Below are 26,418 nucleotides of genomic sequence, written 5' to 3'. Positions count from 1 at the left end.
GAGAATGAGCTAAAGAGCAATCACCATTTAAGCCAGCATTCCCACTTAGTTGTTTACAAAAATAAACATAAAAATCTATGTGTGCATGTACATCTGTATGCAAATGTTCAAAGAAATTATATTCATTTTAGTAAAAACCTGAAACAGATCAAATGTCCTTCAACTGGTAAATGAACAACCAGTGACTTAGGGGGACTATTTGTTATGCATCTTCCTTCGTAGTAATGAAGCTTCATGACTTAGAAGTCAGCAGAAGAAAAATATGTGTAATTCACAGTATTGCATTTTAAAAAAGGTAACAGTTAATTCTATTTCAGACAAATCAATCATTTAAGTGCATTTGCCTGAAATATTTCTCCTAGTTTCTGTGTTAAAGCATGGACAATCAATTATAGTTTGAAATCTTTTTGCTACACAAGATCGTGGTACAGTAATTTAAAATATAGTGGATTTAATTTATGCATGATGTGTATTCAAATCTTTGTACATTGCTTTATCAATTCTATGATTAGTAACCAATATTTGAAACTTATTTAAATATCAAAATATTAAATGTAATTTACTTAGAAAACCAAAAACTCAGACTGTGGTTCATTCATTTCTGTGAATTTCTCAATGAGTTGACGGTAAATTTTTGTGTTTTGGGCTCTCTCAATATCAGAACTACCACAAAAATTCAACAGTTTCTTTTCATTTTTAGCTTGATTCAAAATGCATAAACTCTCACCATGTTGACAAAATTGACCATTCCCCAAACTCGGTTCCTCAGTTTACCGTGATGTTTATTCCTGTGATACTGGAAATACAAATATCAGATCAATATTCATTAATAATTGGAATTGAATACAAACAACATAATACTTTACTTGTTACCAGTTAGTTCAAAGAAAATATTTTCTTGGCATTCCTTCCTTCAAAGAGGCTAAAAATCTGGGTGACTGAAGCAGAAATACATTTTTTTACATAAAATAACTAGATACAGCATTTTCTATAGACATGGTTCACCTTAGCACTCCTGTAAATTTTTCTTTATAATATTGTTTCCTTTTCACAATACATTATATTGACTTATTAAACCAACTAATAAGTGTTCTTTAGAGTTCATATTTATCATGTTGATAAAACAAAACTTATTAAAGCTCCACAGCAACCATCATATTGCAGGAAAACAGCAACTTTCTCAGCCTTCCAGTGTCCATGTTGGTTACAGACTAAGGAACACAAAATCGAGGGTAACCCTAGAACCAGAGATGTGAGGGGAGGGGCATGAAAGCATGGTTCGCCCCTCTCTCCAGGAAAAGGCTAAGAAGGCAATGCTGACTTTTCTGTTCCAGCCTATTCTGCCTTTTGTTCTCTTCTTACAAATGGATTCTCCATTTATGCCATAAGGACCTTGTTCTCAGTATTATCAATTGAAACCTGATAAAATATACTTAATAATAATGTAAGATATCCTACTTAGATGAATGCAAATGGCCAAGCTTCTTAAATAATAAAAATAAAAATATATCTACCTTTCCGGAATCTCACAAGTATCCTCTACTTACCATGTCACTGCTGCCCTGTTGTCTTAAATCTCTACATACCTCAAAGATATAACATTAGAATCTCTTCAATTCTCATCTTCCACCCACTCCTCAGTCCACTACTCATTGGTTTAACGCCACAATTTCACTGAAATTATTCTTGATAGGCCTACAAATGTCCTCTTAATATCAACCCATTGAACACTTTTCCCTCATCTTCCTAATCATTTTGTCCATTTTAATATTGATCATTTTCTTTTTCAAGAAATTTCTTATCATCTTGGTTTCTGTTATTCTATACACTCCCAATATTTTATAATGCACAGGTTTCTCTTTTCCACCATCCCCTTAAATTCTGGATGGCAAATATGTTTTTGCACTAGAGTTTCCATTGATGAATTGCTAGGGCTTGCCTAAATTCCACAGCTGAGAGAGATTCTGAGGCTATATTAGGGACCACAGAAATAGGTACCTTATCAGTTATTGATTCCTACCCATGGATGTAAGGGAGATAGATGGATATAGGGTCTTTGTACTCTTACTTCCAAATCTTTATAGAATTAGTGTTCTTCAGGATTCAGACATTTGTGTTCTGCTTTCTCTTTCAACTTGCTAGCTCTGAGTGTACACATCCATAGCCTCACTCTGTTTAACTGCTTAAAATGCATCATATTGCCTTCAAGATATGTGAAGTCCTCAATATGTTTTCTAAAAGCTGTCTTTGTTTTTTCTATTCTGTTTTACCAAAATACCCTAACTGCGCTTTGCTTTTGTTGTCATGTTCTTTATAGTAATGTTTGTGTGTGTGTGTGTATTTAATACTCAGAACATAGCATAGTGGACATTCATTAACTATTTGCAAATTAAAACGGGTAATTTACCAGAGGAATTTCTCTGAAAAAAAGAAGCCCTTAAATATTTTAAGACAATAATAAGGCAGCATGTATGAGTTATGCATGTAAAACCCAGTTTAATGCACCTAAAATCATATCAAGCAAACCTTCACCTGGTATCTGGGGTAAAATGTTAAATTTAATAGATTGTTTTTATTTATTGTTAATAAATTAAGAACAAAACTTGTCTTAGCATTCTTTTTAAAAGTTAGTTAACATGTTCTCACCAACATGCTAATGTATGTCTATTGTTTAGTACCTGAAATTTATTAGTTTCTATTTTTTTTAATTGTTAGGTTAATTGTAGTTTCTCCTGTTTTCTTTTTTTAGTATGCAACAATGCTGTCTTTCTTTTCAACTAACACAGATCTTATTTATTTTCTCTTATTACATTGGATAAGAATTTCGATAAATATGTTGAAAAAAATCTATCGATGATAAACAGATGTATCCTATTCACAATTAAGTTTAATGTTTACACAGGATAAGATCTTGGTAAACATTCTTCATTTTCTTGCATTTCTTATTTGCTAAGAGTTCTATTATTAATGTTGATATATATATATAAAATATTTGAGATGATTACATAGTTTTTAAAAATTATATTAACTATAATAAACCATTGTCATGAAGATGTTTTTATATGTGATGAATTAGGTCTGCAGATTTTTTTTTAGGATATTAGTAGTTATGTTTATAAGTGAAATTGGCTTATAATTTTACTTAATTCTCTGGGTTTATTATCAATGTCATCATAGATTGTTACAGTAACAACCTTCTAGGGAATACTACTATGACAGAGATTTTCTAACTCATTTTTAGCACTTGGAGATTTCTTGTGTTTTCTTGGAGCTCAAAGATAGATTATGAATATATTTTTATTTCTTATATGTTGTTCAGCATTTTCACATGTTTGTGTAGGGAAGAGTGGTTCTATTTTGGTTCAGGCTGCTACGCTGCCACAGGACCCTACTGTCTTTTATATAAGTCTGTCTTGGGAAACTAAAAACAGAACTTTGAGACCAGGATGAAATTCTGATTAAAATGCCTTTTTGTTATTGTTGTTAGAATCACAGCTATACTATTAAAAGGATAAATAAAGAGCAAAAGTTCATCTTAAAACTTACCACGTTATTATCAGCAACAATGAATAGTTCAACATACTTTTCTGTATGGATAACCTGGAAATTTGTGAAAAATTTAATGAAGAATGGTTAATATTTCTTATCTTAATATTTTAAGTTAAAATTTTTAAGATAAATGTAATAGCAAAACAGGAATGTGAAGTATAGAAGTATAGCTAATAATTTTAAGAATTTATCTAAATAAAACCTCTTGTATTATTAAAACATGTGGTCCTATACATCAGATTGTAATAAACCTGAAATAACATTCCATATTTAATTATCCTTTCTTTATTTGTTTCATTTTTCAAATAAGAGTTATAAAGAATTATGAATTCAGTTTTTAACATTTAGTTTTTTATTTACAAAGTAAATGCTTACTAAGTAAGCTCATCAGTTTTTAACATTTAGTTTTTTATTTACAAAGTAAATGCTTACTAAGTAAGCGCCCATCTATAGTTCAAAGCTAACACATAGGATTGACTAATAGGACTGACCATTTTCCATTTACTCCTGCCCCTCTCTTAAAATCTCCTATGTTGCAGTAGTCTCAGAAAGGAAACATGTTTTATAAAATATCTATAATATGCTAATAATTAGATCTTTTTTTAAAACAGCAATATTAAGAAATTGTAAATTTTCAGTTTTCGATGGCATGCACTGAGGTACATGCATATTCTCTGAGTATGAACCAAGAGCATATGGTTCAAAGATTTCACTAAGTCATTGGGACAAACTGAGATTTACTGTAGGAAATGAACACTTTCTATGTAGATAACGAATACAAAATTTGACATTTCAGATTTAAAACAATAAAGAGTCTGACTCAGATAGTATTTACACTTCATTCATTGGGCTCATAATCTCTCTCTTGAGGTCATAAAGGAAAGAAGAGGCATTTTACTAGAGGAAAAGATAATTTTTATCCAATAAAAAATAAAGCACTCACTCCCATTTTGATGTCCTCTATGTATTTACTATTATTGTTTGGAACAGTTGTCCTGGTAAAATTGAGCTCTGTACAAGAGTGATTGGCAGCATACTGCATCTTTGGGTTATATTTGAACACCAAATGTTCTCCTTCATCTGAATATTTCACTGGTTCAATGAGGTACCTTTGGTCATATACCCTGAAGAACCCCCTGTGGAAATTGAGAATACAATGTGTATTTAAGACTTTTTACTATTGCATTACTATACAATACTATTTTATTTCATGTTTATTGACTTTGCTTTTTAAGAAAGGAAACTATAAGGTCAAGAGCTCATGAACACGTAGCCAGGTGTTCAGAGTGATAAAGAAATGAGATGACATGTGGACTGTGACTGAATTAACAACTTTTTGCGAGAGTCAGCTCATCTGGGTTTTCAGCCCAATCTCCACTTTGAAGTATAGCTAGAATAGTGATTCCCACCTGGAGTTGCGGAAACCTGGGCAAGCCTCAGGGTTCTTGCAACATGTTTTAAATTTTTATGTCCATCATGCATTAATCATAAATATATGAAAGTACAGATACTAGTATGTGGTAATTTTGTCATTGAAGGAGTTATACTTGAAAATATTGGAAACTACTCAAGTCAAATCCTGATCAATGAAGATCGAAGTTTCTTGGTCTACCTTTTGCTTCCTCACACCTTCTTCTGTCCTTGAGCCAAATATCTATGGAGAACACATATAGGCTTTACTTTTGATGTTTTACTTTCTAGAGACTGGAAACACTGTGAAGCATTGTAGTGTGGCCGGAATTTAAAGGTCTAGAAGTCAGGAGGTCTGGATTGGACTTAATTCTATCACAAGTAATTTGAATGTTCATGAGCAAATCTGATCTGTAACATGAGAGGATGAGACAGGCTAAATTAATCCCAGTAGTCTTCCAACTCCGAATCCCTTTATTATATACCGAAAAATTTGTCTTGCCTGGGTCTGGGCATTAGACATCTTTTTGCCAAAAGTGAACATAAACAATGGGGCTAGAGTGGACACTCATGCTGAAAATATATAGTAGCTTTTCCTATTAATTTTTCTATGTACCAGGGTTGTTAAGAAGAAAGATGAGAAGTGAATTTCTTTGAAAATCCATAGGAAAACATAAAGAAAATAGAAAGATACTGTGCATTACCTCAGACCATTACATGTGCTGATACTGGCAGCAGAATCAAATTCATGTATAATGGATCCTTGGTAAAAACAGTGATCCTAAAATAAAGAGGTTATTGATGTAAGCACATATATTGATGTTATATAAATAAAATATCTACATATTTTATGTTACAGTATATCAGTATTTTATTCTCACAAATTATGCTATATTCATTCATGTATTCATTCTCTGCATTCTTTTATTTGGAAAAATTTTAAACTACTTTAGAATCCTTTTATTTTAATTGCATGATTACTTTCTATAAAGTAGTATGTGGATTTAGCTCTCACAAATTTAGCAGTCTGTTAGCTGATGACACCAGATTCAGAAATATGACCCTTCTCTTTAGAAATATTACTACTTAAATCCATCCTAAAATTTCTACCAAGCTCCCCCTCCTGTGTTATTATAATTTCCCCCAGTTGAGTTGCCTGTGAAATCAAGCGAAAGTTGTTGATAATTGCTAAAATTAGGTTTATCCTCCAACCATGTCTCTTGCTTCTTTTCTCCTTCAATTAAGTTGATATCTTTATCACTCTCTACTTGGTGCTCTGCCCATGATGATTCCATCAAGTAATTACTCTTTCTATCATTTTCATCTGGTCAACTATCACCTATATGTGATACTTTCTATGGTCCTCCAGGGACCTCGGACCCTCACAAGCCAATAATTACCCCTTGCATGAAATAATATTACCTAGTTTTCTTCCTGTTCTATTTTATAAAGATTACATGATGACTTGGATTTTATAGTTGACAGCTGCCTTAGAGGAAACAGGTTTTAAAAAGTATACTTTTGGTAAGAAAGAATAATGTCATTGTTGGATAGGCTATAGAGGGCATGTTTTGGAAAGAGAAATAAAAGAGTTATAAAAAATAGAACCTGTATCCACTGGAATAATATTCATGACAAACAAACAAAGATTCATTTAGAGAATGAAGGCAAGACCTCAATGTTGATACATCAGAAAAAACTGGGCAAGCGGATGTGACTCACTTAAGGATCAATTAGATAGAGGTTTTAAAACTGTATTATGTCTGTAGGTTTTCTCCATTTAACTTAATTATAACCTCATCAGGGTGCCTTATACTCCTTTAGTTTCCTGCTTTATACTTCCTTCAGACTTAATATCATTGTGAGTACATAGAAGTCAGTTTAATAAATAAAAATACATAAGCGGTCATTGATTTGCTTGTTAGGCAGTGCTTAGGCTCCTTTACATTTCAGAGGGTCCGATTTTCTATTCTAAAATCACTCGATTACAGTAGTCAAGGCAGGATTAATTTCTGTTGTAACACTTTCTGAAGCTGCTTGTAAAGCTGGAATTGGGTTTCAAAATCACATGAAGAAACGATAGTTTCAGAGAAAAGACAGAGGAAGATTCCATGAGATACCATGATCTGAGGATGCCTAGTGATCTCCCCTCCTTTTGTGGAATAGTAGGTTTCACTGTAATTCAAGGCTAGGAACTCCCTGAAAAAGAAGACAGAGAGGTTCTGAGATTTACTCATTCTGAAAAGTTATTAGATAAAAACAATTATATGAGAGAGAAGCCTCCAGGCTGCTTTCAAATCTCAGAGAGGTCTTCTTATGTTAAAAATAGATAAGCAAAATCTATCCCACTCACACAAAAAGCCTTTCTACCTAGATTTCTTGGTTTGTTTAAAAATTATAAGAGAAAAAGAAAAAGATTCTGGCTGTTTTAGTAAGGCGGCATCTTGAGAAGAACCTAGAGAAAATATTATCTGAGTAAAAATCTCTTGCCTTAAGAGTAAAAATTAATGCAAAAAAAAAAATCTCATTAGAGATTGTAGAACCTGGAGGAGAGAACAATGTCAGCATCATTTGCCAAAAGAAATAAAATTTCATCAATTTATAATTTTATATTCAGCAAAAAAATAGCCTTCAAGAAAGAGGGAAAAATAAATGCCATTTCAGATTAAACTCTTATAGTTCATATATAGGAATTTGGGTAACAGAAATGTGCATTTGTCAAAACAATAAATGTATACAATTTATGCATTTTATTGTATAAAATTTTTATATCAAAAGAAAAAACATAAATATTAGACTCTAATGATATGCTTGCTTAAATATTAGTGGGAGGTATATTGATGTCTGCAATGTAATTTAAAATGCATAAAAATAATGGAGGATGAATGAATGAATGGATAAATGTTGGATGGATAGACAAGCAATTGTGATATAAAATAAGCATAATAAAGTGTTAATGAGTATATGTGTATATATATCTTGATGTAATATATACATATAGGTATATGTATATATTAACGGATATATAAATGTTTTCTATAAAATTCTTTCAACTTTGTTCGATGTGTAAAAATTTCTTTATAATAAACTGTAAAAATAGATACAATAAGTTAAGTAGAATACAATCATTTTATGGTTATTTTGAAATAGGATATATAATATTTTTAGTAATATGGTAGTATCATATGGTATAAATTAATGTTTCTTTTGCCTCATACACACATACAAATAGAACTTTTCACCTATTAATAGATTTATTATAGTGAAAACAAAGTTAATCCGATCAATGTTTCCACTGGATGAATAAACAATCTCATTTAAAATGGTTGGCCTATGAAAGTTTACCTCTATTTCTCAACATGATCTTGTAAAATGACTATTATATAATTATATATACATAATATACAATATTATATAAAATAAGTATGATAAAAAACCAAGTCAAAACTTATTGAGAAAATATGGAGAAAAAAGTAGTTATGGAAAAAAAGACAAATAAAATCTAAATTAATAAAATCAGGTTTCCGTTTGTTACCATATCATATGTCAATCTCTGAATAAATAATATTCACAGATTTTGGAGGCTCTGTGGTGCACACTAAATTTACTTACTTTGTGGAGCTAAGGGAACGAGAGTAATGTTCACCAGAGATACAAATATCATATTAAACTGCTTTCGTGTTTACGATTCTATAACATACCAGTCTGAGCTTATTAGCAGGATTAAACAATATAAAATTGGCTACTTGAGGCATAAGCAGCAAGGGGTAACTTCGAAAGTAGACAGATCTGAGTTAGAGCATCAGTATCGTCACCTGCATTGTAACCCTGGACAAGTTCTTATTTAGGTAAACTTTTGATTTTTCCTTAATAAAATGGAAATAAAACAATATTGGCTTTATATGGATATTGTAGGAATTAAGAGATAACTGGAGAAAGGCTTGATAAATGTTAGCTTCCTTCTATTCTGAGAATGTCAGAATATGCATAAATTCTGACTGAATAAATTATTAATATAGTTATGTTAATAGGTTTATTATGTTTCTGTACATTTGTCCAGTGGGAGACTCAGTGTAGAGGAATTTTTTGTTTTTATTTTATTTTATTATTTATTTTATTTTATTTTTATTTTATTAGCTTATAGGCCAGAGTCTCAATTCTTCAATAAAGTTATCCTTCTTTTTGAGCATTTGACATTTCTCCATGATTTTAATGTTTGGGGCCGAGAGGCAGAACTATTGTGTGTAGAAATAAACCAAAGAAAAAAAATGGGAATTCAACAACCACAATGGAGGTGTGAAGAGAGCTAAAGAAGAGAGGTAAGGGCACTGAAATTATTTAGCTCACGCAAGATAACTCGATGAAGAAAATTCTTTCCAGTTCTTAGCTTACTCTCCAACAGAACTTGGTTTGATATCTATTTTATAAAACTTGCGTCACTTTAAGAACCGTGATTTTCAAATTTCTTTTGTCCCACTGATTCACAAAGTGGTAATGTATTAACTGGAGCTCAAAGAACTCCAGTACCCCAACAAGGAGTAATTTAGGAACTGGAGAAGCATGTCCATAATTGTTAAGCTGTTAAAATGAGATGGGCTTACATTAGACGAGTAAGAATTCAAATTATATACAGATAACAATGACTTAAGGAATTCACTGGCTGTTTTTACCAAAACTGAGGTATAATAGATTAATAAATCTGTAAGTTTTTGAATCATAATAGAACTTACCTTGATCTTAAAAGATGAAGTATAAAGCTTTTTCTACTTAGACTTATTTCATACAACAATTCTTCTTCATAAGTTTCCTGAAAAACAATATCCATTACATGACTTAAATATGTGCTCAATTAGTGTGTATTGGGTGAGTGGAGGGAAAAATTACAGGTTTTTCACAGTCTACCCAGCAGCCCAGCAGTCCTTTTAGTCAAAATGATTAATACTGATAAAGCCAAATTTATAAGAAAGCTAATATATGAAAGATTTTGCTTTCAAGCTATTCTTAATTTTTTTTGATGGACTTTTTCTAGTTATAAAATAACGTAAAAGGAAATGAAAAAATGCATATTGTCCTCTTATCTGAAGACATACAAGTTACTCTATGTCCTTGCAGTTCTACTGAATCAGTAAATCTTCTGTTGATGTGTTTTAACAATTTTGTGTACACTCTTTTATAGCTTACTTTTTTATAGCTTACATATCTTCACAAGAAAATAAATCATGACCATGATCATGTTTCTATTGTAATAAATGTTCATTTATAGTATATGTTTTATGCCTGAGAAGCGCAATGTGAACTTATTAAATCTACAACTATATCAGAAATTTGATTTAAATTATTCACTATGGTTAGAATTTCATTGTAAATAACATGGAAAAAATGTAAAGTTTTTGGTAAATGATAATCAGATAACCATAAAGAACAGAAATACAAATTAAGAATTCTTTAGAAATTTATAGCAGTTCTTGTTTTCTTGCCTTAAATATTGTCATTAATAAAGGTCTTTCAAATAATAAAATAACATAAAGTGAAAATTTTTCTTTGATAACAATTGGAATTGATATTTTCTTTTGTCTATTTAGTTATTGGTAGATTTGTATACAAATCTCTATATCCTTTCACCATTTTCTTTTCTGGCATTTTATTTCTTTATGATTCATAAAAATTCTTAATAACTTAAGGATTTACAGTTCTAGGCCATATATTTTATGCATTTCTTTAGTTTATTTATGGTTCATTTGTTTGTTTGGATGTACATTCACTTATTTATTTGGGCACAGTGATAATATGGAAAATACAATAGTGTATAAGTTAGAGGTCACTGCCTTCATGGAAGCTACAGATTTGCAAAACAAACAAACAAACAAACAAACAAATATAAGAATATTATAAGCATCATAATAAGAGAAATGCAGTGACTGTATCAGGAATATTGAAAGAAGTCAGTGACTGACAACAGTACATGCAAAGGTCCTGAGGTAGGAAGGAACTTGACATGTTTGAGGAACAGAGAGACATTCAGTTCTGCTGGAAAGTCAATGTAAGATGAGTAGAAATGAGAAATGAAAAGAATAGGAAGGAGACAAATTTTATACAGCCTAATAAGTCACTTAAGAGGATTTAGGCTTTATCCTAAGGGCAAAGAGAAGTAAAAAGTTTAGGCAGAAAAATACAGAAGTATGGTGTTTTAGGTGGCTTAATTATTATGGACAATGGATCAGCAGAAATCATGACAACTGCAGGAGAAGAAAAAAAGCTGCCCAGAAGGATATTCATTCCATGAAGAGGCCACGGTGGTGCATGAGGCAGGGGAATGGCATCAGGAATAAGGAAGAGTAGATAATTTTGGAGACTATTTACATGCCAGAATCTACGAGGCTTAGCGATTGATGGGGAAGGCAGAACAGAGGCGCCAAGGATTACTTCAGGTGTCTGGCTGGTTTATGCATGCCACTGCCTCGAGGAGGATCTTCTGACTAGGGGCGGCTTTGAGGGAAGGAGAGGGGAGTTTTGTGTTTGGAGAATATGAAGTGTGCATTCGTCAGGGCTTTTCAATTGCAAGTTTAACATAAAAACTGAACTTTATTATAAAGACACCGTATTCACAGTGGGTAGGCAATAAACAGCAGTTCAGTCAATAAGAAGGGTTGAATCCCACTCTGTAACATGATGACCTTCATGTGTAGATATGTGTGTGTGGAACAGAATGGTATAATGAAATATTTTTGAAATTTGAATGTTTGAATATAGATTTTATACTACCTAATATTGAGAAACTATTTTTAATATGGTCCAAGGTGATAATATTACCTTTAATCTTGTCATTGATATTGTGTCCATAAACAGAATTTTTAATTTCATTTTTTATTTTAAAATTTTATTTATTTTTAATTCATTTTAAAATTTATTTTTTATTTTAGAATCATCTTAGATTTAGAGAAAAATTAGAAAGGAAATACAGAGAATTTCCACGTACTCCACCACACAGGTTTCCATTGTGAGATCTGACCTTACTATGGTATATTTGTCACTACTAATGAACCAAGATTGGTATTAGCAGTTAAAGTCTACACTATCCAGATTTTTTTAGTTTTTGTCTATTGTCCTTTTACTGTTTTAGGATCTCATCCAGGACACCACATTACATTTAGTTATCATGTCTCTTTAGGCTCCTCTAGACTATGGCAGTTTCTCAGATTTTCCTTATTTTTACTTATTTTATTTTATTTTATTTTATTTTATTTTATTTTATTTATTTTATTTTTTATTAGTTTCAGGTGTTCAACATAGTGATTAGACATTTATATAATTTACAAAGTGATCCTCCTGATAAGTCTAGTACCCACCTGACACTATACACAGTTACTACAATATTATCGACTATATTCCCTACGCTGTATTTCACATCCCTGTGACTATTTTGTAACTACCAATTTATACTTCTTAATTCGTGCAAATGGTAAGATTTCACTCAGCCATGAAAAAGAATTTCCTTCTTTTTGATGACCTTGACTGGTCAGGTGTTTTGTAGCCTGTTCCTTAATTTAGGTTTTCATGATAATTTTCTTGTGTTTAGATTGCATTATGGAAATTTTGGAGAAAAAAAAATAAAGCACCATTTTCATCACACTGTAGCAGGAGTGTATACTAACGCCATGACTTATCACTGATATTGACCCTGATCACCTGGCTGAGGTAGCATTTGACAGCTTTCTCCACTGTAAAGTTATACTTTTCCTCCTTTCATATTTTATTCTTTGGAAGGAAGTCACTATACACAGCCCGTGCTTAAAGGATATGGAGTTATGCATCACCTCTTGGGGAGGGGAGTATCTAATCAATCCTTTTATTTCTGTATGAGAGATTTGTCTATTATCTTCCATTTATTTACGTATTCAATTATTTATTTATATCAATATGGGTTTATGGATAATAATTTATACTTTACGTTACAGTCCAAAACTATGTTATTAATTTTGTTGCTCAAATTATCCCCTCTTTGGCCATTGGGAGCTCTGTGTTCTTTTAACGTACTCCCATAAACATGGGTTTAGGGGGTTCTGTTCGTTTTTTTGAGAACTTCCTTTCTTTCTGGTACTACATAGTGCTCCAAACTCATCTTGTGTATTTCCTGCCCCAGTCCAGTCATTCTGTGTGTTCATAATAGGACTTTTAGTATCAATCTTGATTAAATCTTCAGGCAAAAGATGTCAGAAGAGCCCACCAGCCTTTCCACAATGGGTGGTAGAAAGTTGGTTTCACCTTCTTAGCTGAGCACCAACCTTCAACCAATAAAAGGCATGAGAAGGTGAGACGAGAACTGGAGATCAACAGAAAAACTATTTGTAAGTTGACTTTTACAGAAAAATGATTACACAATATTTCCAAATGGCAGCAGATGAAGAGTTGCTTTTTTATTATCGCAAGCCATGTGAAAGCGGCCGCAATGGGACCATTTGGAAAGTTGAAATGTGTCTCACTTATGATGGAGAATCCTAGCAAGTGAGAGCCTGGAAGGCTGGCTCCTCCGATGGTGGAGGGAAGAAAAATCAAGCCATTGTGTTGGGAAAGGTTTGTACTCCCAACGAGTGTTGTAGCAAAGTGACAGTCAGTATTCTCCATGGGCCAAATTAAAAACCTAAGTCTCTAAGTGTACATGTTTAATGATAAATATCTAAGGAGAGTCCTTGAATGTCTTCTAAACAGTAGGAATTGAAAATAACCTAATTTCAGAGCTTTATCCCTATGTTGTGAATTATATATTTTCTATATAAACATTTATTACTTTTGAAAACAAAATGTTAACTGTTTTAAAACTTTAACACCTGACTAAATACCCTTGTAAGCAACAAGCTAAGTAGGCCTTTATTGTTCCCGTGAAACTTGTTCAACTTTGCTGCAGAATCTGTAAGATAAATAAGGCTGCACATCAGATCACTGGGAAAGTAAAATACTCAGATATTATAGCACACGAGGAACCAGATCAGAATAAATAAGGTTGCCTTACATCATCCTAAAAAGCTATGAACGGAACGCCTCACATAAACTGGAAACTTTTAAATGGCACCTCTAAAATCTGAACTTTACGCTTTTGTTTTATAATCTGTCGAGGGGTTGTTTTCCCCTCACCCCTCAACCCCCACCTGCCCAAACACAGGCTGTGAGCTGATTGGGAGTCCTCAGAAAAATTGAGACTCCTGTCTTGTTTGCTTCTGATTAGAACCAGAGGTTGCTTTCCACATGCCTAGGAAAGCAGTAAGTTTTATTTATTATTTCAAAATCGGTACCTGAGTGTCATAGTCATGGGTGTGCCAAACATCTCGCTTCTGTACCACAGGAAGTTTTTTAGGGTAAACCAATTCTTGACCCTCTACTCCAAGTATCACCTTTTCTAAAAGGAAACAGAGGGAGAAATCACACCTAGCATTGTTAACAAACACCCACAGCGACTGGATAACAGAATTATTCTTACAGAGTTCCCTTGTTCTCAGTTAGTAACCATGCATAGCAACACTGTGAAATAGTATCCCCACTTTTCAGGTAAGGAAATTGAGACCGTTAGTTCCAAATTAGAAAAATAGAAGCAAAATTGGAAAGCAGGCAAAGAAATCAGGATCCTTTAGCTTTTCATCTTGTTCTGCAGTTGTCACCTCTGTCATCTTATTCTTTTCATACCTGTCTCTGGATTCTGCCACCTTTCAAAGCCTGCCCTGGAATGTACTGTTTCAGTGGAAATCACTGATTTTATCTCCCAGGGATGGTTGCATTTGAAGTCTTAACTCTCATAGCTAAATATAAGCCTTTATTTGTTAAAATGATTTTAAGTACTCTTCGATCAGTACTAAACATAATCTACTACACATTTTCTGTCACATGGTTGAGCCCTGCTTACCTCACTAAAGAGTGATAGAGAGGAAAGAACACAGGAATTTGGAGTCTGCTCTTGTTTTAATCAAAGTTTTAGCAGTTCATTGGCTCTGTGATGATGAGCAGCATATCTGATCTCTCTGATCTGTACATATTAGTCTCAATTTCCTTACCTGTACAATGGAGATAATAAATATAGAATTTTAAACATGCTAATATACAAAGTGATTAACGGCTAGCACAGTGTCTGCCACATTACCAATATTCAGTAATGGGTACCCCTTCTCCATCTCACTGTAAGTCAGAGTATTTAAGAGTAATATGGCATTTCATAGAATCAGAGAATCTCAAAATTAGCTGTAATCTAGTCCAAGCCCTATGCTATGTTCTTAGCAAAATCACCAATGGGTTTTCCTGTTTTTATCATTTACAATTTAAACTTTGTGACTAAAGAGACATTATCTCATAGCATAAGAAAAACTTGATAAAAAGATTAAGACATACCTGTAATCTGAGAAATGAGTAAAGTCATGAAAAATAAACTCCTGAGAAGCATTCTGGTAGAAGAGGGACACACAGGCTTGAGAAAAAAAAAACATGCACAGGTCTTCGTCCCTGCATCCACAGCAAAGATGAAGGATCTAACAGATAGATAGGCAGTTTTGATCAGGCACAAGGAAGTGTTCCTTGATCGAGTTACACAATTCATGAGATGCTTGAGGCTAAAATCTGGAGGGTGGACATCATGTCCTAATTAAAGGCAACCACTGAGGTGGTGGTGATGGTGCTGGTGGAGGTGAGCTGGGCAGAGTTGCCTACTTCATGCCTACTATAAATATGGTTCCAAGTGCATTAAAAATTCAAAAGTAAAAAGAGAATCACGTATGCCTTAGAAAAAATGATTAAAGAGTGTTTATGAAAACTTTGGTTGAAGAAGGTCTTTCTATGCAGAATGCCACATGCCACATGTAGAAACTAAAAAGGAAAAACTGATAAAACAAACTAGATAGAAATACTTGAAAACTTTTATTTTCTAGCTTCTAGCTAAATAAACGGTTGGGCTGTAAGGGGCACGAGGATAATGGCCTTTAGAGTCTGTGTGAAACACAGGATATAGATTCTTATTCCAACCCAGAGAATCATTGAGATGACCAGGGAAAATGAGGGAAAATAACTTAATCTTTTCTTCCTTTCCATTTTCATTGAGATGTAATTGACACAGAGCACTGTGTAAGTTTAGGGTGTACAGCGTGATGATTTGACTGACATACATTGTGAAATGATTACCACAGTAAGTTTAGTTAACAGCCATCATCGCATATAGATACAAAAAAAGGAAAAGAAAAAGATATGATTTTTTTGTTGTTGTTATGAGATCTCTTAGGATCCACTCTCTTAAAAACTTTCCTATATATTATTCAGCAGTATTTGCTGTAGGCACCACGCTGTACCTTACATTCCTAGGATTTATTATCTTATAACTGAAAGTTTGTACCTTTTGACCACCTTCATCTAAACTTATTTATAAAAACTTATTATGTGATAAATCACAAATTATTTTAAATGAAAAGACAAACACTTCAGAATTGTATGCAACATATATCATAAAAGGTGAGAGTAAATATCCTTGTAATATAGAACTCTTTCATATCAATGCAAAAAAGAGGGCAATTAACAAGCAAATGGGCAAAGACCTGTACAAACCTACCTGTATGTCTCTGTTCTCCTGTTAGAAGAGATATTCCTGGGCCAATACGATCCCTTATCTGTGTTTGGCATTCTATCCCCTTCCCTATTCACATTATTGATTATCTCTCTAGTAATCCTGTAAACTAATCTATGACAATTGGAAACTTTCTTTTGATATTTAAATGAGCTCGAGTCTTTCCCTTTCAAAATATCCTATCCTCAATCCTCTAGTTCACAGACCCCTACGATTACCTACTTTTTCATTCCTTTTTCAGCTAAACTTCTCACAAAGTTTATAATTCTCGTGGCAATTTTCTCACTTCCTGCTAATCTTAACACGTTTCACTCTGGCATTTGCCTTTATTATTCTGCTGAGTTCACAGTTTCTATATCCAATGGGTATTTTGGTTCCTCGTCTTGCCCTCTCAGTAATATTTGGCACTGTGGACCATGCCCTCACCCTTGAAAAATTCTATCTAGCTCCCGTGATACACAGTCTTCTTAACTCCTTCCTAGATCCCTGGCAGCTGGTGGGCGTATCGTCTTTTACCCAACCTTTAAATTTTGGTATTCTCAAGGTATTAGCTCATACCCTTTTTTCTCTCTAACTGCATGCTTATTCCAAACCATCCTATCTTCAGTTATTGGTTTAATTATCATCTTCATTTTATATGTCTAGTCATCTGAGTGATAGATCTTTACATAGCCAACTCTATGATTCACATTTTATATGTCTAGTCATCTGAGTGATAGATCTTTACATAGCCAACTCTCTACTCAATATCTTCATTGGGAAACTTCAAAGCCCCTGCAAACTCAATATGTACAAAACTTAATGTATGCCCTCCCACGTGTTTTCTGTCTCAGTAATGTCCTCATTTATTCCACATTGCAACTCAGTAGTCATCACCGATAGTGCTCATAATCAAGCCATCCCTAAAATAAAATATGTTGATTTTACTCTCTAAAAACATCTTATCTACTTTTCTCCACCTCTTCTAGCACAAGCTACCACAAACTACATTTGGCTATGCTCCAACAAGTGTGATCTTTTCAAAGTGCAAATCTGATCATGTCATGTGCCCATTGAAAATGCTTCAGTAGTTTTTCGCTGGTGTTAGCAATTAAGACTGGGCTTTAAAGCCTCACAACATAAATTGCCTGCCACTTTTTAACTCTGTGTCTTTGAGCAAAGTATAAAATGTCTCTGTACTTTTGTTCTCTCATCTATAACACGGTATAATAATAACGTGTATCTCCTAGGGATGATGTAGTATTAAATGACTGTGCTGACAGGCAGTCTCACATTCCCTGTGAGATTCACTCTCCTATACTCTTAGTTGACTATTTTAAATCCTCTCTTCTCTCCTCAAATCTCTATTTCACCGACCAAAAAGAAGTCATCGGAAGAAAAAAATTTCACTTTCTCCAATTATCACATCTACCTTATTATCACGATATGTGCCAAGATAAATTAATTCTCTCCTATTTCTTTGGATGTACTGTCCATGCCTCTAAGGTCTGCCCATCATGAATATATTGTATGCCATTCCTTCTTGCCCCATCCCTATGACATCATCACTGCATTTGTTTTCTTTTTCTACTGTATCATCTCAAAAGTATATATACAAACATGCCGCCATTTTTTCTATATTTTTTAAAAAAGCATTCTTCTTTTACTTCACTCTCCCCTCTACCCAGTTACTATCTCATTCTTTAATTCTTTTAATAATATAATTTCTTAAAAGATGAGTATACCTTTTGTCTTCATTGTTTCTCTCCCCATTTGGTCTTGTAATTAACTCCAGTTAAACTTGTTGTCTTTCACTCAATAAAACACTTCTTGTCAACATTACTGATGACCTGCACCTTGATATGTCCAGTTGTTGATTCTCCATCTTCACTAACTCGACCTTTTAGCAGCATTCAATACAGGTTGTCACTTCCTCTTTGGAAGAGTTCAGCTCATGGTACACCATGGATTTCCTCATGCTTATTTACCGCTTCTTCTGAGTCTCCTTTGTTGGACCCTCTTCCTCTTCCCAGTGTCTAAATATTTAAGATTATTAGGGCTCAACTCTAGAAACTTCTCTCTTCCCTATTTACAATCACTAATGAGGTGATTCTTGTCTTATCTCATGGCTTTAGATATCATTTGGAACATGATGGCTGCCAATTTTATTTATTTAACCCAAATTTCTCTGAATATTAGACTTATAGAAGCAACTGTCTTTTCAACATCTTTGCTTGAATATCTAATAGATACCTCAAACACAGGTACAATGTTGAATTCCTGATCTTCTGGAATTTCCTGGTATTTCCACAATGCTTTTTATCTTAGGGTATTACAACTCCATCCTTTCATTTACTTGGGAGCGATCTGTGATTCCTCTTTTTTCTCGCCTTGCATCCCATCCATCAGCAAATGCAGTTGCCTCTACCCTCAAAAAACATCTAGAATCTAACCACCTCTCACCACATTTACTGCTGCTGTGATGATCTAAAACATCATCTCTAGCTTACTTTATCAAAACAGGCTTTCAATTGACCTTTCTGTTTTGCTTTTAGTCCCTCATTGTGTGTTATCTACACATCATCTAGAATGATCTCATTAATATACATCACATTATGTGATTCTTCTGCTCAAACATTGTCAGTGGCTTTCCATCTCAGAGAAGTAGCTGAAGACCTACTAGGCTCTACATGATTTAGCCTCTGGCTTCATATATCACTACTCTTTTCTTCACTCACTCTAATCTTGTCCCCTGTGTCCTTGCTGTTTATTGAACATGCCAAGAACATTCTGCTTTAAAGGTCTCTGTTTGCCGTTCCTTCTGCCTGGGGTATTCGCCTTTCAGCCACATGTCTTGCTCCTCTCTGCCTTCAGGTCTCTATTCAAATGTCATCATGTCAGTGAGGTCTTCTCCAAAAACTCTATGCAAAGTAGACATGCTCACTTTCATCCTGGTACCTCTGAGCCTTTTGTTGGGTTGCTTTAGATGCCATCTGGAATGCTACATATTTACTTGTTTATTTATTTATATTTTAATTGCCTGTGTCTCCTCCTTAAAATGTAGTTCCACGAAAGCAAGGATTTTTTCAGTTTTGTTCAATTCTGTGTCTTCAATGCCTAGAACAATAGATTGACAATTGATTTTTATTAATTTAATGTATTAATACAGTACATTTAAAAACTTGGAAAAAATCCCTGATAATCATAAGCATCTAATAAAAGTAAACTATAATTATTTTAACTTTTAATAATAAGGAGGTTGTATCGACAGTAAATATAAGTACACACTCAGATCCAGACAACCTGGGTTCAGTGTCCAGCACTGATGATTCCTAACTGTGGACTTGGGACAATATTTGATCTCTCTCTGCCTCGGCTTTTTCTCATCCCCCTGAATGAGCATAACAATCATATCTAACTTATAGCAGTTGTAGTGAGAATTAAATGAGGTAATTTATCTAAATCATTTAAAAGCAGTGCCTGCTGCATATTAAAAGCTAGATAAGTATTAATTTTTAAAGAGGTATATAAATCTTCGCTTGGTTTTTATTGCTGTTTTATTTGCCAGTTTCATCCACTTTTCTTTCTCTTTTTTCCTTCCTTCCTTCCTTCCTTCCTTCCTTCCTTCCTTCCTTCCTTCCTTCCTTCCTTTTCTTCCTTCCTTCCTTCTTCTTCCTTCTTCTTTTCTTGTCTACAACCATAACACCCTGAACGTGTCTCCGATCTTATCTTTCCATCTTTTTCTTTTTCTTCTTCCGCCCCTCTGCCCCCTTGGAATTTCTGGCTTTCTTTTTATCCCAACACGCTACGTTTTCTTCCATTAAAGAGCCTCCAGCATACTTGTTTCTTTACCTAGAGTCCTCCCCATGCCTCTTTGTGGCCAAATTAATTCCTCATTCATCAGTTCTCAGTTCAAGAATCACTCCCTCAGGAAGGCCTTTCCTAACCCCAGAGTCTAGACCAAGTTTCTTTCTGAAACAAGAGTCTCTCATTTTCTGAAAAGTTATTTTAGTTTAACACACTTACTCATCTGATTATTTGAATATCTGTGTCCTGCAGCAGAATATACTCTCTAGTGATTATAGAAAAGAAAGCAAAGATTCTGCTTGCTTTTGCTTACTCTGGTACCACACACCCAGGAGTATCTTGCATATTACACACTGTATTCAATATAAATTTGTTGAATGCAATAAACTAATTTGCAACCTGATTACTGTCTGGTTACATCCTCATGTGTTCCAGAAATTCTGAACATAATTAGAACAATTTTAATCCAAATGATCATCTCTACCAGTAGAATCTCTGATACTCTTTCAGGTCAATACAAAATATAGGTGAAGACTGAGGGCATATTCAGTGTATTTGACTGGTTACCAAACAAATTTTCATCCACATATCAAATGGAACTTATCAGATTCATTGACAATGACAGTTGAAAAGAGCATTTTAAATCGGGTGATAAGAATTATTTCGAGCTTGACTTTGTTACAGTTAAAATTGTGGAAAATAGAATAAACAATTTTTAAAATGTCAATCCTGGAATTTCAATTATTTATGGTGTCATGTTAAATGATAAGGCTTTAAGGAATTTGTCTAATGTTTCTGAGCAAGTTATGGCTAGGCTAAATTTCTAGAAGATCTAAAATATTAAAGATACAGCATTATCTTTGATTAATTCAAGTAAAACTAAGAACTTTCAAAGAAGGAAAATATTTGTAACTTATTCAAGCCACACCATCAAAACAGAGATTAAAAGAAAATTTCTGCCTGGCTCTGTGTGCTTTTTATCATATACTAATGCCTCTTTTTTGAGAATAAACAAGCTTTACTTTTTTTTTTTCATAATTGCTCTATAATCAATCTTTCAAACTTGGGGAATATTCTACATCAGTTCAAACTCTACCAAGTGATTAGTGTGGAATAGTACAATATTATAAGTAACCTATAATTTGCTTTCTCTCTCAGGTCAGCTTTTTATGTTTAAATTAATATGATTACTAAAGTATATAAAGCTTTTAAAAAAAAAAAAAAAGAACCCTGAAACATTTCAATATCAAAGGGACTCTGCAGAGTCCAAATGTCAGACAAAACATATTTTAATGAAGATTAAACAAGTATGAAGTTTTCCTATCCTCTTCTTATTTCTCTGCTGCAAATTAGTGAAGCAACCTCCACAAGAGGTTCTCTAATCTGCTCTCATCCTGGTTTCCATGATGGGTTTGAGGTTGTAGATTTTCATGTTTGTTCCTTATTGTCAGTAGGATCAACTCTTTACAAAGTAGTCAGCCAGAGGCCTCTCGGCTTTGCATGGAGCTTGCCTGCTACATCCTCGACCTCTCACAATCCAGATGCACCCAGGTTTGCCCTCCTGAGCTTCCTTCTCTCCCTCTTTTCCTCCATCCTGCTCTCTGTCTCCTTCTCCCTAGCATCTTGGAGAGCGACCCCTCAGACTTTCCTAAGGACTTAAAGGAATAAACGTGCAATGGCGAAGGCCCAGGATAAGTGACGGATGATGGAGAATGTATTCTAAGGCAGAAACAAGAAACAGCCCACTCTGCACACCCAAAAGGCTTTTTCTTATACCACCTTTAAAGAGAAACATGAAGAAAAGGGGCAAGAAATTCAAGCAAATGAAGAGAAGTATCTCATTCAAACTATAATAGTAACGGCAAAAATTTTACATAGAAATAAAATGAGCATTTTCAGTCTGACTTTAAAAGAAATATCATTATAAAGTACACTTAAATCACATTAATCAAGGTGAACTTGTAATTCTCTTTGTAGGAGCAAATTTCAGTCCATTAATTGTGCATTGAAAAGAACACTAGATACAGAATCAGGAGTTCTATGTTCTCCTGTGACTATGTCTGCTACCTTTGGAAAATTACTTATTTTCTGTGCCCCAGGGTCTTATTTATAAATTAGGATTATTAAACTGTTTGATCTCTAAGATCTTTTTCTTTTTTTAACATCAGGATGCCATGCTTTACTGATGTCCCTTTTTCTAAGACCATCTTCATTGTAAGTAGAGATTTTGACTTGCCAGTATAATGACAAATTTGGGGCTTTTTATCACTATTATATTTTCCCTTTCTAACCACAGATTTATTAATCAATATGTATAGTAAATGTCATGTAATTAATTCAACAAGAGCCATAAAAGTTGACTCACTCTGCCACCCAAAGTGCAAGGTTATTTCTGGGAAATGGCAGACCCAGACTAAATGGAATGTGTGGTAATTTTATTCTTAATTCTGATAATCATATTAGTTAGTGACATTGAACAAATTGAGTTAATATTCCAGAGTTTTGGTTTCCTCATGGTAAACTAGGATCACTGTGTAGATTAAGTATGATAATTAATGACTAGTTCATAGCACATGTAAAACTCTCAATTTTATTGAAGGGTCGACATTATTTCTCACCTTCAATTTAACTCTGTTTCATAAGGGCTTTAACAAATACACTAAATCCAATAAGCTCAACTGGTTTTAACAACATACACAAATGGTGACAGAGTGTAAAATAAAATATAACATAATTAGATTTTTCTCCTGTTGGATAAGTAGGTCCATGGTGATAGTATTCTTGATTCTTTTCCTAAGTCCCATATTTCTATAAAATGATGTCATGACTTCTTCTTATCCCTCAACAAGCTATAAATCTTTAAACAAACTGCAGTAACATCTTGACCTCATATGCCCTTCCAACAACTTCAACATTTCTTTGATCCCTTTATAACGATGTCCTTTCAAAGAGTTACATATCGTTACTGTCTCTAGTTCCTTATCTTCTCTTTAAGCCACTCCACTCAGGTACAAGAGACAATCTCTTTTGTCCCTGCCACTTTACTGAAATTACTCATCAAAGTCATGAATGATCTCCAGATTTTAAATGCAATGGTCAATTCTCAGTTCTGATTTCATTTCTTGGTCATGTTTGATTTGTTATTTAACCCTCTCTCTTTTTTGATACATTTTCCTACTTGACTTCCAACCTGCTTTGTCCCCCTCGTTAGCTACTTCTTCTTATTTTTCTTCACTCATTTCCCCTCATACCACAGACCCTTAAACATTGGAGGGCCCCAGGACTAACTCTTTAAACTTATTCTTCTTTCTGTCTATACTTATTTCCTTGGAGAGCTCAACAAATCACATATCTTTAAAAAAATTATTGTTCTGCTGTTGATTGCCAAATTTATATGTACCAGAAATATTTTTCTTTTCTTCATTTGTCTGTTTGGCATCTCCACTTTGATGTCTGGTTTGCATCACAAATTTAATATATACAAAAACAAGACTCCTGATTTTCATCCCCAGAACTGTTCCTCCAAATGTTTTGCTCATCTTAGGAAATGACGAAAATGTCAATTAATACAGCTCCTCGAACCAAAGACCCGGGTGTTGTCCAGGGCCCTCTCTTTCTCTCATTCTCCATACATGATCTGTCAGCAAATGCTGCTGGCTCTTCCTTCACAAAATACTCAGAATCTAACCTCCTTCCACCTACTCCATCGCTACCACCCTGGGCAAGTCCACCATCATCTCTCACCTGCGTTACTATAATAACCTCCCCATCAGTGGTTTCACTGTTTCTATCCTTGCCTCACCTTTATAGTCTATTTTCCAAAAGTAACCAATCATCTTTTTAGTACGGCAGCGATGCCATGTCATTCCTCTGTGTAAAATCTTTCAGTGGCTTATCATCTAATGCCAAGAAGCTAAATTCTTTGTAATGATCTTCAAGTCCCACACTCTCTGGTGCCTGTTACTCTCAGCCTCACCCCTTACCTTTCCCTTCAACTCTCTTCAGCTACTCTGTCCATCCCTCTGGATGTATCCAGAACAAATACATCAGCATGTTGTCCCTTCAACTTCAGGGCTCTATCTCTCAGCTTTTTTAGTTCTTTCCTCAAATATCATCTTTTTGGTCAAGATCTTCTCTGCCCACTCTGTTTTAGATTGCACAGCCCTCGTGCGACACACCCCAGCCCTCCTTATCCCCATTCTCACTTGGCCAGTGCAGACTAAGCACCTTGTCAGTGAAGACTTCTATTTTTCATCTATCTATATTAGAATGCAATGTAGAAAATTTTGTCTGTTATTCAGTGCTAGGTCCCCAATTTCTAGAATAGTACCTCACATATAGTGGACTCTCAATAAATATTGTCGGTGTAAATTAACCATGCGTATAGGGACAGTGTCCTTATCGTTTGCATTTTCTCTTCAAGACACTGAGTATTGCTAAAGTCTGAGACCCCCTCTTCTGCCTTTCTGAAGATGTCCCAGTAGTATAGATGGCCAAATGGAAGGAGAAATGTTATCATGTCCAGACACTTTTTGCAAAATATTTTAAGATTACCAACTATAAACGTGGGGGTTTTACTTTTAGCTAATTGCTCCTTTGGTCGGTTGGCCTGCTCAGGCCTTGGTGTCCCTGCTCCGTTTATTAGCACACGGTGCGAGTTCTCCCACGTAGTTGGCTGTCCTTTCATCTGCTTCCAGACTCCACTGAAACAGCTTTTCAGGGTTCATTGAACAGAACTCAGAGTGTACTTGTCAGTCTTTCATGGCTTAATCGCATTCTTCATTTCCTGCCACCTTTCTCCTCCAGTTAGACAAATAAGTCACTCTCTGGGGTAAAGGGCCATCCCCTATCCACCTTACCTGAACCCACACGTACCGTACGACATTCTTCGTGATACTTCTGTACCCACCGTGGAACAGCTGTTCCTTCCTTTCTCTGACTCCTAAAACTCTGCCTGCCCCTGCCCTACGGTTCGTATGTTGGTGTGAAAGAAACTCTGTATGAGTATTTTTTTCTCTCTTTTCTCTGCTTGTTTGTATAGAGTAGATGCAGTGAAGTCTGAGGTATTTAGTGAGTCTGTTTCGATCTTGATAAGCAATATATCTGAAGTTCCGTGCCCTCCGTCTGCTACTGCTGTTCAAACGCTCACAATGCCAGGAAGTAGCAGTCAAACTTTTGTTTTATCCTCTGAAACATGTACAAGCCCTATGAAGACAGAGACCACGGCAAACACTCATGTATCCCCCGCAGGGCCTAACAACTCCAGATGTCGCACACAGTCGGGACTCAATAAATAGTACATTAATTTGTCACAGCTTTATTGCTGCACTCGATTTACAGAATAGATGATAAACATGGCCGATTTGCTGTGACTAAAAACAATTCTACTACAACTCTAATTTTCTCGAAAATTCAAGCTTCTTCGGGTCTCTGTATAGCTAACACAAAGCTGCTTAAAAGCCTCAGAGTCACCTGTGACCAGGAGCTAGAAATGGACCAACAAATACTAGGAGCTGAGGTCATAGTGATATTTCTAATAGTTTAGATATCCATCATGCCTTCCTTCTGAAAACAGAAATGAATGTGATAGCATCTCTATAGCCTGCCCATTCAGGCTCTGTAGATTCTCTCTCCCATCATCGTACCTTCCAGCACAGCCTGATCTCTGTGTCTCTGTTCCAGGAGCACTCCATTAACCATCAGGCAGAGGCTGGGTACGGCCCTCACACCTGTGCCAGAGACTCCCCATGGCCAAGGTTGCCTCCTCATCAAGAGAAAATTAAGGGTGGGGACATTGGCACTTAGATATTCTTTAGATCAGAATGCACAATTTTGATCTGGGCTTGAAATTAACCCTTTATCATGATGAAATAAAACTTATGTCCAGAGTACTCACTCTGTCGGGCACTTGCTCATTAATTTTAAACAATTGTGGTAGTTATAGCTTTTGACTCCCCCTAAACTTAACTATACCAGTTGTCCCTCAGCATCTGCGAGGGATTGCTTCCAGGCCCCTGCTAACAGATACCAAAATCTGTGAGTACTCAAGTCCCCTATATAAAATGGCAAAGATCAAGGCATAT

General features: G+C 34.6%; 1 protein-coding gene across 1 annotated transcript in view; it reads right to left on the bottom strand.

The window, feature by feature from the left end:
• Window positions 1–15,382, bottom strand: part of ADAM7 (ADAM metallopeptidase domain 7) — a 42,750-nt gene extending 27,368 nt beyond the window's left edge. The window contains exons 1-8 of the mRNA XM_039875785.1: window positions 15,331–15,382; window positions 14,247–14,350; window positions 9,690–9,766; window positions 7,080–7,158; window positions 5,664–5,740; window positions 4,493–4,685; window positions 3,547–3,600; window positions 728–796 (exon numbers count right to left, since the gene is read on the bottom strand). Coding sequence (XP_039731719.1) covers window positions 728–796; window positions 3,547–3,600; window positions 4,493–4,685; window positions 5,664–5,740; window positions 7,080–7,158; window positions 9,690–9,766; window positions 14,247–14,350; window positions 15,331–15,382 — 705 coding nt within the window. The remainder of the gene's footprint in view (window positions 1–727; window positions 797–3,546; window positions 3,601–4,492; window positions 4,686–5,663; window positions 5,741–7,079; window positions 7,159–9,689; window positions 9,767–14,246; window positions 14,351–15,330) is intronic.
• Window positions 15,383–26,418: the final 11,036 nt, after the last annotated feature.

The sequence above is a fragment of the Pteropus medius genome, unplaced genomic scaffold (genome assembly GCF_902729225.1).
Source record: "Pteropus medius unplaced genomic scaffold, Ma_sr-lr_union100, whole genome shotgun sequence".
Lineage (NCBI taxonomy): Eukaryota > Metazoa > Chordata > Mammalia > Chiroptera > Pteropodidae > Pteropus > Pteropus medius.
This window is presented reverse-complemented; position numbering and strand designations above follow the sequence as displayed.